Source organism: Poromitra crassiceps, assembly GCF_964638095.1.
Source record: "Poromitra crassiceps genome assembly, chromosome: 10".
In the NCBI taxonomy this organism is placed as follows: Eukaryota; Metazoa; Chordata; class Actinopteri; order Beryciformes; family Melamphaidae; genus Poromitra; species Poromitra crassiceps.
The window spans coordinates 1,497,519-1,515,535 of record NC_139631.1 but is presented as its reverse complement, the minus strand read 5'-3'; the positions used below and the strand labels follow the sequence as shown (position 1 = coordinate 1,515,535).

The 18,017-nt window shown below is 48.1% G+C and overlaps 1 protein-coding gene across 1 annotated transcript in view; it reads left to right on the top strand.

Annotated features, from left to right (window-relative positions):
* Nucleotides 1-3,695: 3,695 nt before the first annotated feature.
* The window catches only part of arvcfb (ARVCF delta catenin family member b), a gene marked incomplete at its 5' end in the record, with an annotated part of 166,718 nt that continues 152,396 nt past the window's right edge, over nucleotides 3,696-18,017 (top strand). The window contains one exon of the mRNA XM_083643878.1: nucleotides 3,696-3,887. Coding sequence (XP_083500004.1) covers nucleotides 3,696-3,887 — 192 coding nt within the window. The remainder of the gene's footprint in view (nucleotides 3,888-18,017) is intronic.

Genomic DNA, 18,017 nt, shown 5'->3' with positions numbered 1-18,017 from the left:
TGTAACCCACTTCCCTTTGTGGAATGAATCAAACATTTTCTTTTTTCTTTTTTTAAATATTTCATCTCCTTTGATGAATGATCATCCCCTCCATACGCAAGCTTCCAGAAGAAGAAGCATCCACAAATGACACTCCTGACCTTGGAGGCTTGGAGGTTTCCGGGACCAAAACGGTGGGAGGAGGAACGAGGAGGGCGTGTGGGTAATTGAGGACGGGGTTAAACGTGGAGGCCTTGCCTGTGTTTTTCTCCCCTCTGGCCCAGACCATTAGCAAACATCTGCTCAACTCAAGTCTGGAAGGAGGTGTGGGGGAAGGAGGGGGGGGGGGGGGGGCGAGCAGGGGGCAGGGCTGTGTCGGTGACAGTGGGGAATTCTTCGGATGCCCCTCCCTGCATTCTGGGGCTATTTTAAGGAGGCCCAGAAGTTGGGTGTTTAATGATAAGCTCTCGGGCATAGCTGACATGCCTGCCATATTATTCCCTTTATGACTCAGGAAGCAATGGCTATGTTGCCCCACCCCACTCCCCCTCCCCCTCCTCCTCCTCCTCTCGGGGGGGGGGGGGGGGGGGGGGAGTCCATCATCAAGTGTGTCCAATCAGGCTGGCTTGCTGTGCGTCCCCCCACTCCGCCCCTCCATTTCTGTAAGCATTATTCCCCAATGCTGTTTCCATTTTGTAACTAAGTTACCACCAGAAGCTTTTCCTGTTTCAGTGAGAATGGGGCGTTGTTCCTTTCCTACACATTGACTTGCCTTTTAGTGTGATAGGAAATGGTGCCATTCATTTAATGCCCCCCCCCCCTCCCCCCTCTCTCACACATGAGATATCCACCATAGGAAAAGTGTGACAGAAAATACATTCAAAACAAATCATGGTATATATATATATATTTTAAATGTTAAAAGGCAAAACAGGGATATTGAATGATGTACTCACAGGTATGGATAGCCCCGCGCCCTCGATTTTGGAAATGAACTATTTATTTCTTCAGTTAACGCACCCATATTATTTCTGCAGAAGAGGGGGGGGGGGGGAGAAAACAAATAGACAGAGCGCTCTCTCTCTCCTTCACAGGCATGCAGAGCTGCACTTTGAGAGCACGGGGCTCCTCGGCATGTGTTGCTTTGCAGGAGAGAGAGAGCGCTGTCAGACCAGACTCCATGCCAGATAAATAAATGATCAGCGCGCGCAACAAACATCAAAGAGAGACTGTGTGCTTCAAAGGGAATAAGGGCCTCACATCCACCAGGTCCTATAGAGAAGAATCAGTCCTGTTTGTGCCACACGAATGCACACGCACACGCATGCACACACACACACACACACACACACACACACACACACACACACACACACACACACACACGCACACACGCACAGTCTGTAATCCGACCTGTCTGACATTCTAATCATTGCATCTGCATTCTGCATTGATAGTCCCCCACTGAGCCAACTCTTCAGTCTCTCTCTGTTTTGGCTGAATGAAGCCAACGCAGAAGTACAAAAAACTGCAGTTCCTCGAATGGCCACTTGAGGCTGGCTCAAAAAGCGAGTAAATCCCCATATACACCCCCATGTTAAAATGCCCAACTTTACAGCAGAAATAAACATGTTTACAGCATGCAAAAACAAGTGTGATTGTATAGAAATGACGCTGCTTCTCACCTGATTTATGACCTCAGTAAACACCTTTCTAATGAGTTGATGGTCTCAATCACTAGTTTCAAGTCTTCTTCAATACAGCATGATGTTCCTTTTGTAAATTATGCTCCCATTTCAAGTAAAATAGACAATAAAGCGGACTATGATTTGGGGGCGTGATTGAGAGGTTGCGTGTCCAGTGATCACGCTGATCACTCGCTGATCACAGACCAATAGCAGACAGCGCTGCTTGGCTCTGTCTGCCAAAAAAGCAACAACAATAAAATATGATTCTGACAGTCAAGTGCCAAACTTGAGGCTTAACCCATTGATACCTGATGCAGCATTTGTGTGTGTATCCCTTTAACGCGGTTCGCGGTCTTAAAGGGATACGCACACAAATGAGGGATATATACACGCAAATGCTGTATCAGGTATCAATGGGTTAAAAACGGGTGGAATGATTCACCTCCACATACAGGTCAAAAGAAGGTGATGTGTTTGGTACTGACTGGCCCAGAGGTGGACTTCATCATTCGTGTGGGACGACATGTCTTGCATGAAAAAAAAGAAAAAAAAGTAAAGTGTACAAACTAAGGTGTAAAGGTAAAAAAAAAAGTTGGTTAATATTGAAGATATATTTTGAGCCACGAAGGGTTACTGTATGAAAATGGTAAAAACCAAAAAACTCAATCCCAATTCCTAAAAATACCTGGCGAAACAAACTCTGGAGTGTAGACTATATTCAAAGGAAAACCCCACCAAAAAAATACATTCGACATTAGTAGACTTTGCGCTAGTTTCCCAAGAATCTTTTCACCTGTTCTTCTCTTCGAGAAAAGGGAAAACATACTGTACAAACTCAGTCATAAAATCCATATGTTGCCTTTCGTTTCTGTTTTAACCTCTGGCTATTTTCTCTTTCTCTTCCCCAGCTCTCCCTCTAGCCGTCGCGTTCCCTCTGCTTCTATTCTGTCACTCCGAGCGGGGGATGTCTGTTCTGTAACTCCTCTCAGCCTGCTTATCCACTAGGTCTGTATTTCTGCAGATTGCTATTTCCAACTCCCGTTGGTTGTTGTGCCGTCAAGCCCCTGGATATCGCTATCAGTTATGGATATCAGGGTGTGTGTGACAGTGATATGTGCGGTGCCTCGCATCTGTTATCCTGAAATCTGTGCTTGTTTATCATGTGGATGTATGGGTGGCTCGGGGGGGGGGGAGCTTGCATGTGTTGGATCGTGTGCCTGCCACAGCGCTTAGTTTGTGTGTCACAATGCATTATGGTCCGGTTGCATGACTATCCAATGACAGCACCATTTTTCCACGCTGGCAAAGAGTCATTTATTAGCAGGGGTGAGATCATCCCTTTCCACCTTTGGGGTATCCAGATAAGGCGGCCATTGTTTCAGTGAGTCCGTGCATCTGTGTCGTTTCATTACCTTCCTTGTAATAATGCAGTTTGTGGATCATCATGTTTCCATTCTTCTGTATTGAGTTAAACTTTTATCTGTTGTGGTGGGATTTTCTCAATAAGAAAATGTCTCGATATTTTAGAGAGACAGTAATTGGCACCCAGCAGAGCAGCCTCACTCATGTCATTGTAAAACAGCTCCTACGCTAAGTTGGAGTATCATAGACGTCCCCGGTGTTCCGTCTCATCAGGGCATCGGTTCAGGCAGCCGCAAACTAAATCAAATAGATTTGACTAGAAGAGATAGACTCAGTCTCCACTCATCGCCCCCCAACTTCCCCGGCTTGTCTATCGCTATTTCCATTTTTCCATTTCAATGTGTCATGGATGATTCTGTATTTTCGTCGTTCATGGTGATTATGTCGAGCATTGTATGCCTTGCTGAATGCTGAATTCCCCATCACGGGTGTATTTTGTCCTGGAATGTGAGGCATGTTGATGTCAGTCGCCCAGCCTGCCGGTGGGTCTGGGTGCCTATAATGACCTGGTACCCCTCTCCCTCCTCCTACTCCTCCCTTCTCTCCTCTCTCCTCCACGACCCCACGGAAGATCGCTAACGACCGCGACCCGCCGCCGGGAAAACAATGGAGGACTACGACGTCCGCTCGGCCGCCAGCATCATGGCCTCGGTGAAGGAGCAGGAGGCGCGCTTCGAGCGGCTGACCCGGGCCCTCGAGGAGGAGCGCCGCAACGTCTCGCTGCAGCTGGAGCGCGCCAACCTGCCCCCCAGCGCCCCCTGCAGCCAGCCGCTCGCCTGGCAGCAGGTGGTGATGCAGGTAAAAAATCACGCCCGCGCAACACCTGCAATCTCTCCCTCCCTCCTCACCCGCTTATCGCCATCCATCTGAGCACGCTCATCCCATCTCCGTGCGTTTTGGGGTCATCATCGCTGTTCCCCGGCAATAGCTCATCGTTGCCGGGGTAATCTCTTTGCGTCCGATTCCCTCGGTGACCCGGGACGCTTGTTCTGATTGTTGGAATCCGCTCTCCTGGATGTCATGTGGCAAATCTGTTTCGTGGCGAGTCGTCGTCTTTAAGGGCAAAGCGATGAGATTCAACCTCTCATTCTGTTCTTCCCACGCTTATACCGCCGCCTGCCTCCCCAAACCCATCTCCTTCCCCCGATGCTCTCTTTCATATCGTCTGGTGGGGGCACTGATTGGATTTGGCCTTTCGGCCGGCCGGCCGGCGTCTGGAGGGCATCACCGTCCTGGCTGCTGCTGCTGTCAGTGGTGACTCGGCCTGCCAGACGAAGACATGTAAGATGTGGAAATATGAAATGAGCCAGATGTGATCCTCTGGAAATGTCAGCGGTCATCATAGCCCATTGATTTACAGACCCCGGACGAGTGGTCGCCAAGGGAAAATGTTACAGTCACCGGCCTCCTCTGTCATTAACTCCCCAGGTCAGCTGTCATGACATCGTTATATCCTTATATATTTATATCTGTTTGAATGGTCCATGTGTGTCGATCGTGCTGCTGATACCCACAGACATTTCTTTCCATCTCCTATTTTTACTCTTGGGTATGTATGTACACTACTTTGAGGAAAACTTGTCAGACTGTACACTACGACACATGTATTATGAACTATCATTTAAAGCACAATTTGGTGATGCAGCACCTGTAGCACCTCGACAGTCTGGGTAGTGCAGCGGTAGATTCCCTGCCTACCAACACGAGAGTCGCAGGTTCGAGCCCTCTGGCTCGGTCGGACGTCCATACAGGCACAATTGGCCATGTCTGGGGGTCGGAAGCCGGATTACCGTAAGGGTTTGTGTGCACATTTCATCTGAGGAAGCATGTGCTAGTCTACGGCTCTCCCCAGATCGACAGAGGGGGTGGAGCAACGACCGGGACAGCAGAGGGAATTGGCACAGTCTATGTCAGTGCTCATTTTGAATGGCTTGCTGCCAATTGAACCTCATAAAGGCATAATGAAGAGGATGCAGGAAAAAGCACAGCGGGATAATGCAAACTTGTCGGGCCCTATACCACCATGGGGTCCGGTAATCAAGTGCCCCTCTGTGTGTGTGTGTGTGTGTGTGTGTGTGTGTGTGTGTGTGTGAGAGAGAGAGAGAGAGAGAGAGTGTGTGAGTGAGAGTGTATGAGAGAGAGACCCACCCATACTCTATAAACTGTTGTATGATTTACAGAACAGCGCTTTAAACATGACAGCCAGTGAATTAAGCCGCTCTTTTACACACTGCTCCACTCTATCACTCACGGATCTGTTTTGGCTCCAAGGTGCATAGACGGGGTGACACCCCCCTCCGCTCCCCCCATCTGCCCCATTCGCACACCACACTGGGGGGCAGCGGGGGGAGGGGGAGGGGGGGTTCAATTGGGCGGAACGGGGGTGACGCACGCGTAGCCGCGCACCATTTTACATCACTTTGAAATGTCACCCGGTTGCCAGGCATCGGGCCATTGGCCTGATCATAAACACCCATAAATGCCAGAGCAAATTGGATGTGAAGGCTGTGATGCAATTAACTCCTGGACCGGGCCGATAGGCAGCGGGGTTTGATCACGCTCTGCTCTGGGGGGACCGGAGCACTTGGCAGGGCAGTGCATGGCCACGTCCGGAGGCCAGGAAGCCACACAGTGAGACCCACTCTGTTCACGTAATGAGACTGTATATGAGCGATGAGAAAGGCATCAGGTTGCCTCCTCCCTCTCTCTCTCTCTCTCTCACACACACACACACACACACACACATGCATGCACGCACGCACGCACACAGGTCCCCAGGCTGCCTGATGGATTAAAATGGACCATGGATCAACAACTAAGGGCTCAGATTCACAGCCACAGGGCCAGACTCAATGAGGCCTGCCATTACTTAAAGTTGTGTTAGAGAGGAAAAGTGGACCAAGTCTGATTAATGGAATTAGATCCAAGTAGATGCCTAATGAGAGCGATTAGCCACTGATCTAGATAGTGCTCAGCTCAGCCTCAAGACGTGCTCAGCTCAGCCTCACAACACACTGGCTCCAAACTGTGGCTGGCACTTAACACTTTTATACAGCTTGATCATTTAGATCAGTCAGTGATGTCAGATGTTTAACACAGATCATTTAGATCAGTGATGTCAGGTGTTTAACACAGATCATTTAGATCAGTGAGGTCAGGTGTTTAACACAGATCATTTAGATCAGTGATGTCAGATGTTTAACACAGATCATTTAGATCAGTGATGTCAGGTGTTTAAAACACGGACATTTAGATCAGTGATGTCAGGTGTTTAACATGGACATTTAGATCAGTGATGTTGGGTGTTTAACACAGATAATTTAGATCAGTGATGTCAGGTGTTTAACACAGATCATTTAGATCAGTGATGTCAGGTGTTTAACACAGATCATTTAGATCAGTGATGTCAGGTGTTTAACATGGACATTTAGATCAGTGATGTCAGGTGTTTAACACAGATCATTTAGATCAGTGAGGTCAGGTGTTTAACACAGATCATATAGATCAGTGAGGTCAGGTGTTTAACACAGATCATATAGATCAGTGATGTCAGGTGTTTAACACGGACATTTAGATCAGTGATGAGGTGTTTAACACAGATCATTTAGATCAGTGAGGTCAGGTGTTTAACACAGATCATATAGATCAGTGAGGTCAGGTGTTTAACACAGATCATATAGATCAGTGATGTCAGGTGTTTAACACGGACATTTAGATCAGTGATGAGGTGTTTAACACAGATCATTTAGATCAGTGAGGTCAGGTGTTTAACACAGATCATTTAGATCAGTGAGGTCAGGTGTTTAACACAGATCATATAGATCAGTGATGTCAGGTGTTTAACACAGATCATTTAGATCAGTGATGTCAGGTGTTTAACACAGATCATTTAGATCAGTGATGTCAGGTGTTTAACACGGACATTTAGATCAGTGATGTCAGGTGTTTAACATGGACATTTAGATCAGTGATGTCAGGTGTTTAACACGGACATTTAGATCAGTGATGTCAGGTGTTTAACACAGATCATATAGATCAGTGATGTCAGGTGTTTAACACAGATCATTTAGATCAGTGATGTCAGGTGTTTAACACAGATCATATAGATCAGTGATGTCAGGTGTTTAACACAGATCATATAGATCAGTGATGTCAGGTGTTTAACACAGATCATATAGATCAGTGATGTCAGGTGTTTAACACAGATCATTTAGATCAGTGAGGTCAGGTGTTTAACACGGACATTTAGATCAGTGATGTCAGGTGTTTAACACAGATCATATAGATCAGTGATGTCAGGTGTTTAACACAGATCATTTAGATCAGTGATGTCAGGTGTTTAACACGGACATTTAGATCAGTGATGTCAGGTGTTTAACATGGACATTTAGATCAGTGATGTCAGGTGTTTAACACGGACATTTAGATCAGTGATGTCAGGTGTTTAACACGGACATTTAGATCAGTGATGTCAGGTGTTTAACACAGATCATTTAGATCAGTGATGTCAGGTGTTTAACATGGACATTTAGATCAGTGATGTCAGGTGTTTAACATGGACATTTAGATCAGTGATGTTGGGTGTTTAACATGGACATTTAGATCAGTGATGTCAGGTGTTTAACATGGACATTTAGATCAGTGATGTCAGGTGTTTAACACAGATCATTTAGATCAGTGATGTCAGGTGTTTAACACAGATCATTTAGATCAGTGATGTCAGGTGTTTAACACAGATCATATAGATCAGTGAGGTCAGGTGTTTAACACAGATCATATAGATCAGTGATGTCAGGTGTTTAACACAGATCATATAGATCAGTGATGTCAGGTGTTTAACACAGATCATTTAGATCAGTGATGTCAGGTGTTTAACATGGACATTTAGATCAGTGATGTCAGGTGTTTAACATGGACATTTAGATCAGTGATGTCAGGTGTTTAACACAGATCATTTAGATCAGTGATGTCAGGTGTTTAACACAGATCATTTAGATCAGTGATGTCAGGTGTTTAACACGGACATTTAGATCAGTGATGTCAGGTGTTTAACACAGATCATTTAGATCAGTGAGGTCAGGTGTTTAACACAGATCATTTAGATCAGTGAGGTCAGGTGTTTAACACAGATCATTTAGATCAGTGATGTCAGGTGTTTAACATGGACATTTAGATCAGTGATGTCAGGTGTTTAACACAGATCATTTAGATCAGTGATGTCAGGTGTTTAACACAGATCATATAGATCAGTGAGGTCAGGTGTTTAACATGGACATTTAGATCAGTGATGTCAGGTGTTTAACACAGATCATTTAGATCAGTGATGTCAGGTGTTTAACACAGATCATATAGATCAGTGATGTCAGGTGTTTAACACAGATCATATAGATCAGTGAGGTCAGGTGTTTAACACAGATCATTTAGATCAGTGAGGTCAGGTGTTTAACACAGATCATATAGATCAGTGATGTCAGGTGTTTAACACAGATCATTTAGATCAGTGAGGTCAGGTGTTTAACACAGATCATTTAGATCAGTGATGTCAGGTGTTTAACATGGACATTTAGATCAGTGATGTCAGGTGTTTAACATGGACATTTAGATCAGTGATGTCAGGTGTTTAACACAGATCATTTAGATCAGTGATGTCAGGTGTTTAACACGGAAATCAGGCTGCCAGCAAGTAGCAAATAAATGTGAGACAAAATGTCGTCGGCTCCTCGCACAGATGGGTCCAGTTTACTTTGCAAACTGTCAGCCACAGCCTCACACTGTCACTTTGGTCACTTCAAACAGTGCACTGAAAAGGATTGCCTTGGGCAAATTGCAGTTTTTCACCCTGCCTATATGCTCAGCTTGCTTGAGTCTGAATGTATCTGAGGCAAAGTTTCATTCACAAGCCTTGGACTGCACAAGTTAATATCAACCAAATGACCAAACAAGTTTTGTTGTGAAAAACTAGCAACAGTTCCCTCCTTAGATTTCAGGTAAAAAACATAGCCACCCTCCCTAGAGGTTAGGGTAGAGACAATTTGTTGTCTAATGTTTAGCCAAACGTCAAAGCTTTGGTGGATATGGAGGCATGAGACGAAGAAAAAACAATAAACAATTCATTTTTTTGTATTTGAAGAGAAACAATTTGAATAAAGTTGTTAAAAAATCCCACCATCTGTGTTGTTTGGCTGAGGAAGCTGCAGGGGGCTTCCTTTCGTCCATGATTCATTGGTGTCCCACAGAGAGGACAACCAAAACATTGTTCCAAACAGTAAATATTCACTCTCTGATATGAACATCACTCACCCTGCTTAACCGCCGTGTGCACAGCAGTGTTGGATTCAAACGGATCATGGTTCAATGCATTTTAAATATCGCTTCGTGCTGTTTGTTTTCTTATGATGTCCGCACAGCATGTAAGGAGGCAACTCACCACAAGAAACCTTGACCATTCTAACAGCAAAGTGCGGGAAGGCTTCTTGTAAACACCATTGCCCTACTTTGACAAGACCTTTCTAAACGAATTCTGATCCTCACTCAATTCAATACATCACTCTGAGTTAGCAGCACCCAGGGGCAGAGTGAGGGGTGTTTTACGCCCGGGCCGTCCCGCCAGCAACAACAGAACAATGCTGTCGGACACTCCATTACCTTCTCTGATCAAATTAGCGGGAGAAGTTCAGTGACACGGTACGCGGCGCCTTTGAATCCGCATTCATCGGCGGCCCCCCCGATATGTGACCGGGCGCACGCTAAGACGCTGCCCTTTCTTCAATTGATAATCGCGTTTGCCTGCGGTAATTGATTTTCGCCTGAAGGAGCGTCATCGCCGGGGCTTTCCGAAAGGTCAAGTGGCGCATGGTGACAGCTGTGTGTGCGCAGAAAGGCGTCACGGCACTCAGACAGACATGGCCGGGGGACAAGGTGACCTCATTTCATATACACACTTAGCGATCTGCCTGCGTCCGGTCGCGCCTCCCACACGGATCGCATCTCTCATCGAGGATCGTTCCTCGTGCCGCGGATACCACAATGCGACAGTGTTTTGGTATTTGGATGCTATATGTAGCAGGCTCCTAGCGACGCAGAGGCATACCCTCCCCTTGTGCAAATGTTGTGGGGAGTTTTTCAAAGGCCTGTGTGCTTTAGACAGAGGGAAGGGCCTGTGTGCTTTAGACAGAGGGAAGCCTTTGATCTGGGCCCGCTGTCTGCGGCAGAGAAGATGCGCAGGTCCCAGCCCCTGTGATGGCACCCAGCACTCATCCAGCCGTCCTGCACCCCCTTTCATCCCCGCCGCAACCCACCCCCCCCCCCCCCCCAAGCCCTGTCTAAGCACAATGGATACAAAGGGGGTTGAGTGGACTATAGTGACAGAAGATCTATCCTTCCACTGGCAAGGCCCGGGAGCCCCTGTACCCTCGTAAATCACCTGCCTAACAATGAGCCTTGTAGTTTACCCCTTCTCCTCCGCCGCTCTCCGTAATCCTCTCCGCTCTCCGAGTGCCATCAGGAAGCTTCTCGCCTCCCATAAGCACCCCTAATTACCTCGCTGGGAAAGTGTCTCCTTTGTTAATTTCTGTGTCCCGCACTCTCTCCACCACCACAGTTTTCATTTCTTTTCCTGCAGAAAAATCACATTTGAATTCTATTTATTGTTTCTATTTATTATTCATTGTTTTCCATGGCCCCACGAGGAACACCCGATCAACGTTACTCAGCACTTGATGCTTGGCCTTTTGATGTGATGTTCTCGCAAAAGTTGATTTACACTTGTCGTATACTCTTGTATCCGGTATCCACCCCACATCAACATTAGGAGTCAAGTTGAGGCGCCTGCCCATGATTCACGCTGCTGCTGACTGCTTAAGGTGGGGTTTAGCCCTTTTTGTGGTGTCCCAGGGGGGGGCTTAGGCTTGGACAGATGAAGCCAATTTGGAAATAGCAAAAACTGCAGTTCCTCAAATGACCACTTGAGGCTGGCTGCAAAAGGGAGTCGATCCCCGTTCACCCCGATGTTAAAATGCCTGACTTTACAGCATAAATTAACAGGTTTACAGCCTGGTTAAAAAAAAACGGTTTTGGTCTCCAAAGCTAATTTCACCTTTCATGACAACTGTACGGGGGCGGGGGTGAGTTTTTATACAACACACCTGTTTAGAGTCAAATAGACGATTGTAAAAGACTACGTTCTGGACGTGATTGACAGGTCGCCTGTCCAGTGATCGCGCAGCTCGCCGATCACAGACTAATACAAGATTCAAGATGTTTATTGTCACAAGTACACTCGTGGGGAATTCTTCGGTGTCCACCCAAGCTGTCCACCCTCTCCACCACTGTGCCGTTGATGGTGACTGGTGTGTGCATGTGTGTGTGTGTGCCCCCCCTCCCCCCTTTCTGTAATCCACAATGACCTCCTTGGTCTTAGAGACGTTCAGGGAGAGGCGGTTGTCCTGGCACCATGCACTGCACCAGGGCATCCACCTTCTACCTGTAGTAGGCCGTCTCCTCGCCAGAGATCAGCCCCACGACCGCCGTGTCGTCTGCAAACTTCACGATGGTGTTTGAAGCTTGCGTCGCCAATAGCTGCGGCTCTGTGGGAAAGCCCTGGTCTCGCGCCGTCTCGTGCGAGCTGTGCAAGAACCAGGATGGCAGCGGCCAAAACGCCAAACTAGAGGCTTCTAAACGGGAGTCCACAAACCACTGGGTGACATCACACTCACTCCGTCCATCTCTTTCTACAGTCTCTGGTCCCCGCTGGAAGGACAGGCATTTTCACTCAAGGTTGCAGATGGACATTTTCCTCATATTCATACGAATGTGGAGAGAGAGAGAGACAGGGCGAGGGCGAGCGAGTGGAAAAGCTTTTTGTACTGTAGGCTATTTATACTCCCCCAGGGCAGCATCCTTCAAATCAGCCCCATCGCCGCTGGACTTAATGCCGGTCCTGGTACACTTCCTGCCATTTGATCACACTCCATTACATCATTATGTTCACTAAAAGCACTAAGAGGGGATCTGAAAACTGCTTCCATTTCCTGTGACACGCATGTCTCCCTGACCTGTGACACGCATGTCTCCCTGACCTGTGACACGCATGTCTCCCTGCAGACCTGTGACACGCATGTCTCCCTGACCTGTGACACGCATGTCTCCCTGCAGACCTGTGACACGCATGTCTCCCTGACCTGTGACACGCATGTCTCCCTGCAGACCTGTGACACGCATGTCTCCCTGACCTGTGACACGCATGTCTCCCTGACCTGTGACACGCATGTCTCCCTGACCTGTGACACGCATGTCTCCCTGACCTGTGACACGCATGTCTCCCTGACCTGTGACACGCATGTCTCCCTGACCTGTGACACGCATGTCTCCCTGACCTGTGACACGCATGTCTCCCTGACCTGTGACACGCATGTCTCCCTGCAGACCTGTGACACGCATGTCTCCCTGACCTGTGACACGCATGTCTCCCTGACCTGTGACACGCATGTCTCCCTGACCTGTGACACGCATGTCTCCCTGCAGACCTGTGACACGCATGTCTCCCTGACCTGTGACACGCATGTCTCCCTGACCTGTGACACGCATGTCTCCCTGACCTGTGACACGCATGTCTCCCTGCAGACCTGTGACACGCATGTCTCCCTGCAGACCTGTGCCATGCATGTCTCCCTGACCTGTGACACGCATGTCTCCCTGACCTGTGACACGCATGTCTCCCTGACCTGTGACACGCATGTCTCCCTGACCTGTGACACGCATGTCTCCCTGACCTGTGACACGCATGTCTCCCTGACCTGTGACACGCATGTCTCCCTGCAGACCTGTGACACGCATGTCTCCCTGACCTGTGACACGCATGTCTCCCTGACCTGTGACACGCATGTCTCCCTGACCTGTGACACGCATGTCTCCCTGACCTGTGCCATGCATGTCTCCCTGACCTGTGCCATGCATGTCTCCCTGACCTGTGACATGCATGTCTCCCTGACCTGTGACACGCATGTCTCCCTGACCTGTGACACGCATGTCTCCCTGACCTGTGACACGCATGTCTCCCTGACCTGTGACATGCATGTCTCCCTGACCTGTGCCACGGATGTCTCCCTGCAGACCTGTGCCACACATGTCTACCTGCAGACCTGTGCCACGCATGTCTCCGTGCAGACCTGTGCCACGCATGTCTCCCTGACCTGTGACACGCATGTCTCCGTGCAGACCTGTGCCACGCATGTCTCCCTGACCTGTGACACGCATGTCTCCCTGCAGACCTGTGACACGCATGTCTCCCTGCAGACCTGTGCCAGGCATGTCTACCTGCAGACCTGTGCCACGCATGTCTACCTGCAGACCTGTGACACGCATGTCTCCCTGCAGACCTGTGCCACGCATGTCTCCCTGCAGACCTGTGACACGCATGTCTCCCTGCAGACCTGTGCCACACATGTCTCCCTGCAGACCTGTGACACGCATGTCTCCCTGCAGACCTGTGCCACGCATGTCTCCCTGCAGACCTGTGCCACGCATGTCTACCTGCAGACCTGTGACACGCATGTCTACCTGCAGACCTGTGCCACACATGCCTTCCTGCAGACCTGTGCCACACATGCCTTCCTGCAGACCTGTGCCATGGATGTCTCCCTGCAGACCTGTGCCACGCATGTCTCCCTGCAGACCTGTGCCACGCATGTCTCCCTGCAGACCTGTGCCACGCATGTCTCCCTGCAGACCTGTGCCACGCATGTCTCCCTGCAGACCTGTGACACGCATGTCTCCCTGCAGACCTGTGACACGCATGTCTCCCTGCAGACCTGTGACACGCATGTCTCCCTGCAGACCTGTGACACGCATGTCTACCTGCAGACCTGTGACACGCATGTCTACCTGCAGACCTGTGCCACGCATGTCTCCCTGCAGACCTGTGACACGCATGTCTACCTGCAGACCTGTGACACGCATGTCTCCCTGCAGACCTGTGACAGGCATGTCTCCCTGCAGACCTGTGCCACGCATGTCTCCCTGCAGACCTGTGACACGCATGTCTCCCTGCAGACCTGTGCCACGCATGTCTCCCTGCAGACCTGTGACAGGCATGTCTCCCTGCAGACCTGTGCCACGCATGTCTCCCTGACGTGTGCCACGCATGTCTCCCTGCAGACCTGTGACAGGCATGTCTCCCTGCAGACCTGTGCCACGCATGTCTCCCTGACGTGTGCCACGCATGTCTCCCTGCAGACCTGTGACACGCATGCCTCCCTGCAGACCTGTGACACGCATGTCTCCCTGCAGACCTGTGACACGCATGTCTCCCTGCAGACCTGGAGGTGTGGACAGAGAATCTAAATGTGGTTGGAAGGAGAATGGCTGGTCTTCATGCCTCTGGACGGCGTTAAGTCTGCATGAGCATGCATACTTGGAGATGAGCATGATAGTCTAAACAGACTGTCGGGCTTATAGGTCCTTAGGTTCAGAGTGTGAACCCTAGCCCATGTGTTTAAAATAAAGCACCTCCCCTTTACGGGACCCCAGTGCCACCTGAGGAATGTGACCTCATGCTTCCCAGTGTCCAGCAGGATAACCAAACAAGCCCCCCCCCCCCCCTCTCTCCGACTGGCAAAACTAAATTGAAACCGGTCCGAATGCCCCAGAGCTTTTGTAGTGAGACTTGAGAGGTGTTCTTCAAAGTCCTTGATTTAATTATCCTCATGAGTTTAACATGCTGCTGCGACATTTTTACTGCATGACTTACAAGCATGTAAAAGGGTGATCAAATGAGGCCCGGAAGCCATGCCGAGGCCTGCTGCGAGGGACTGCAGGAGTAAATACGTCCTTTTACGGGACGCAGCATTCCTAGAGACTTCGACTGGCTTCGCGGTAAAGGGGGACACGGAGGTAAAGTCACCCCAATGTGTTGGTTTATGAAGGTTAATTCAAAGTGCCTTGTTTCAGGTGCGAGTGGGTGACCAGCACACACTAACAGGTGGACATCCAGATACAAGTCGTAAAAACCAGTCACGCTTGAAATAATCACGTGTGCCACCTGGACTTCCCTAGAAAAATATTGTACTTTGTCCTCAGCCTATAGGACGAATCAGCGTGATGTCATTTGCCACCCAGAAATGCGGACTCCCGTGGCAGTTAATAGTAGGAGTTGTGCCAAACAAACATCAATATCTCAAAAACTATACATGACATCGCTTATATTTTGACATTCTGAGTGAGAGCAGAAGTAGCTCAAGAGTTTGATGTATAATCTATGCATGTCGTGTTAAAGTTGTGTGAACTGTCGCAGTTTATCAAATGTAAACAGAGTTAGACGGCTAGAGCAGACACTCACGCCTCGCGCCACTTGGGCTCCATAGGGTTCCATTGCCATTGCCACCCAGTGACGCGGTTTGTTTACCAAAATGCATGCTCGGCTGATCCCTCGTATAAGCCAGACAGAGCCAGGCTTCCCTTCGCTTGTGAGTGCATTACAGAAGGGGAGAGTGGAAGGGGGTGGGGCTCAGGCTCACATGTGGAGTGTCTGTGTGTGAGAGAGTGACTCTTGTTGTGTCGAGGGTGATGCTAATAGCGCAGGAATGCGTGAGAGGACGGGAGCCACTACTGATGGCCCACTTTCTCCAAGGGCCTCGTTGAAGCGGATCTGTGCTGAATGAGCGCATGTACGTCACTCACACACACTACACTCCTTATATGGCGGGAGGGAGGAAAGCATTTCACATGAACAAGAGATGGAGAAAATAACAGAGAAACCACATGAGAGAAGACTTTGACTCGGGAACGCTTACGTCGCAGCTAACAATCACCACTTATTTTCAAAGCAATGTGCGGCAACTGCCAGGATCTCCAAGACGGCAAAGGGCCACAGATGCATCGGTCAAACAAACTGCCAAAGTATTTATTGTGGCAACAAGACGGGTCTGGAAAACGATGACAGCATGTGCCAAACAAAGACAAAAGTGCATCAGTCAAAGACGAACAGCGGTCGCAATTCAAAGCTTCACTCACACAGAGGGATAGAGAACAGACACTCCACAGGGTAGATGCTGGAACACCACAAAAGTCACCGAAACTTCTTGAGCTTCACAAAGCTGGGATTTAGGGCAAGGCTCCCATTCGGAGAAACAGCTTGTATTCAAGGCCATCATCATCGGCAACTTATAGGTTATCCCCCCCCTTCCTGTTTCTTTTGTTTTGTTTTTTGTCTGTCTGTCTGTCTGTCTGTCTGTCAGCAGCAAGATATCTAATATCGTATATAGCAATATTTGTGAGGGACTATATCGACGATGATGATATTTAAATTTGGATATTGCCCAAGCTTAATTTCAGCCATAAAGTTCTTTCCAATGTCTTCATTGTGCTCGATTCATTTTGCCAATAACGTAGGACAGAAAACTCCACGAAAACCTCCATCCTGTTCAAGTGTTATTACAAATCTGACTGTGTCATATTGAAAATTGCCTTTTTTTGCCAGACAAAAGCCCCTAAATATTGGAGCGTAATCCTGTGCGTCGCTGAGTAGCTGTTTTTCAAGGGGAAAATAAAACATGTTCAAACTCATTCGATAAGGATTTCTGCAGGCGCTGCCAATGTTAGCAGAGCAGCTCATCACGGTCCTGTAAATACTCACACATCGGTTTGTTATTTTTTATTTCATTTTTTGGGCCCTTACACCATTAGAATGATTTGCCTGAGGCGAGGGAAGTCAGTATCACCTTTTCACAGATTTTCACATGCTTTTTACGGTATATCACATTTGGCTGAATTTACTTAGCTTTTTATGAAGGCTGATACCGAGATTTTCTGTATTTCATTTTTATGCCAGAAAAATATTAAATATTTTGTTTCCCCCAGAAATGTATTCTCGTCAGAGTAGAAAAGCCAGCATTTGGACCCTATGAGACTCTTCACTGAATAATGATAAAAAAAACAACAACAACAACATGATGCTGATTATACAACAAATATGTAATGACACAAGCTGTATCATTTCCATCATATCTGGACGACACTGACATGGTCGATATGAGATGAGTAATTAAATGCTAATATATCGGCAGAGATGTAAAGTATATCGCTCTACCTTGTTGTAATGTAAAGATCTATTCCGCTCAGTCTACTCTCTCTCTCTCTCTCTCTCTCTCTCTCTCTCTCTCTCTCTCTCTCTCTCTCTCTCTGCATCTGGCATCTTGGATCGAGGAGAAAAACATGATCTTAACAGATGCAGCTTCATTGGAGGTGTCTGGCTGTCAAGGCGCACCTTATTGCCGAACATTAACCTTTCTACCATCTGTTTTCACCCGCTCCATCCTGACAGAGCAAACCTGACTTCAGAGGCTTTGATTCCCACTGCTGGATTATTTATACATACATTTGCGTGTTTTACAAGACCAGGGCGCGGGTGTCGCTGCCTCAGGAGGATATAGCTTTTGTCTGAGTCGGACAGAAAGCAATTATGTTGGAATAGTAGGTGTTCAATGCTTTTCCAGAATTTACTTTTGTGACGAAGTGTTGTAATTTACTTGTTTTTCAGTGTAGCCACTTTCTCTCGGCCTGCTCTCCTTCACTCAAGATGTCCTACGTTTCCCAGAATGCCTTTTGACAACTCCAGAGAAAAGGCCTAAACTTGGTGGAGGGAGTGATAGTGAGGAAAAAGTCAGTTCCCCCTTACTCAAAACACAAGGGGCCCTGTCTTACGTCCGGTGCAAAGCCAAGGGCAAGTGTTGTCATTGGTAGTTTATAGCAATCAAAATCTCCTTCCCCCCCCTTTTAAGTACCAGTGGCTCGCTGAAACACGTCCGTTGATGTACTGAGCCAGTGGTAATTAAAAGAAAGAAGGAGATTTTGAGTGCTAGAAACTGACAACGCTTGCCCTTGCCCTTGCCCTTGCACCTGGTGTAAGACAGGGCCAACATGTGTTGCAGCTGC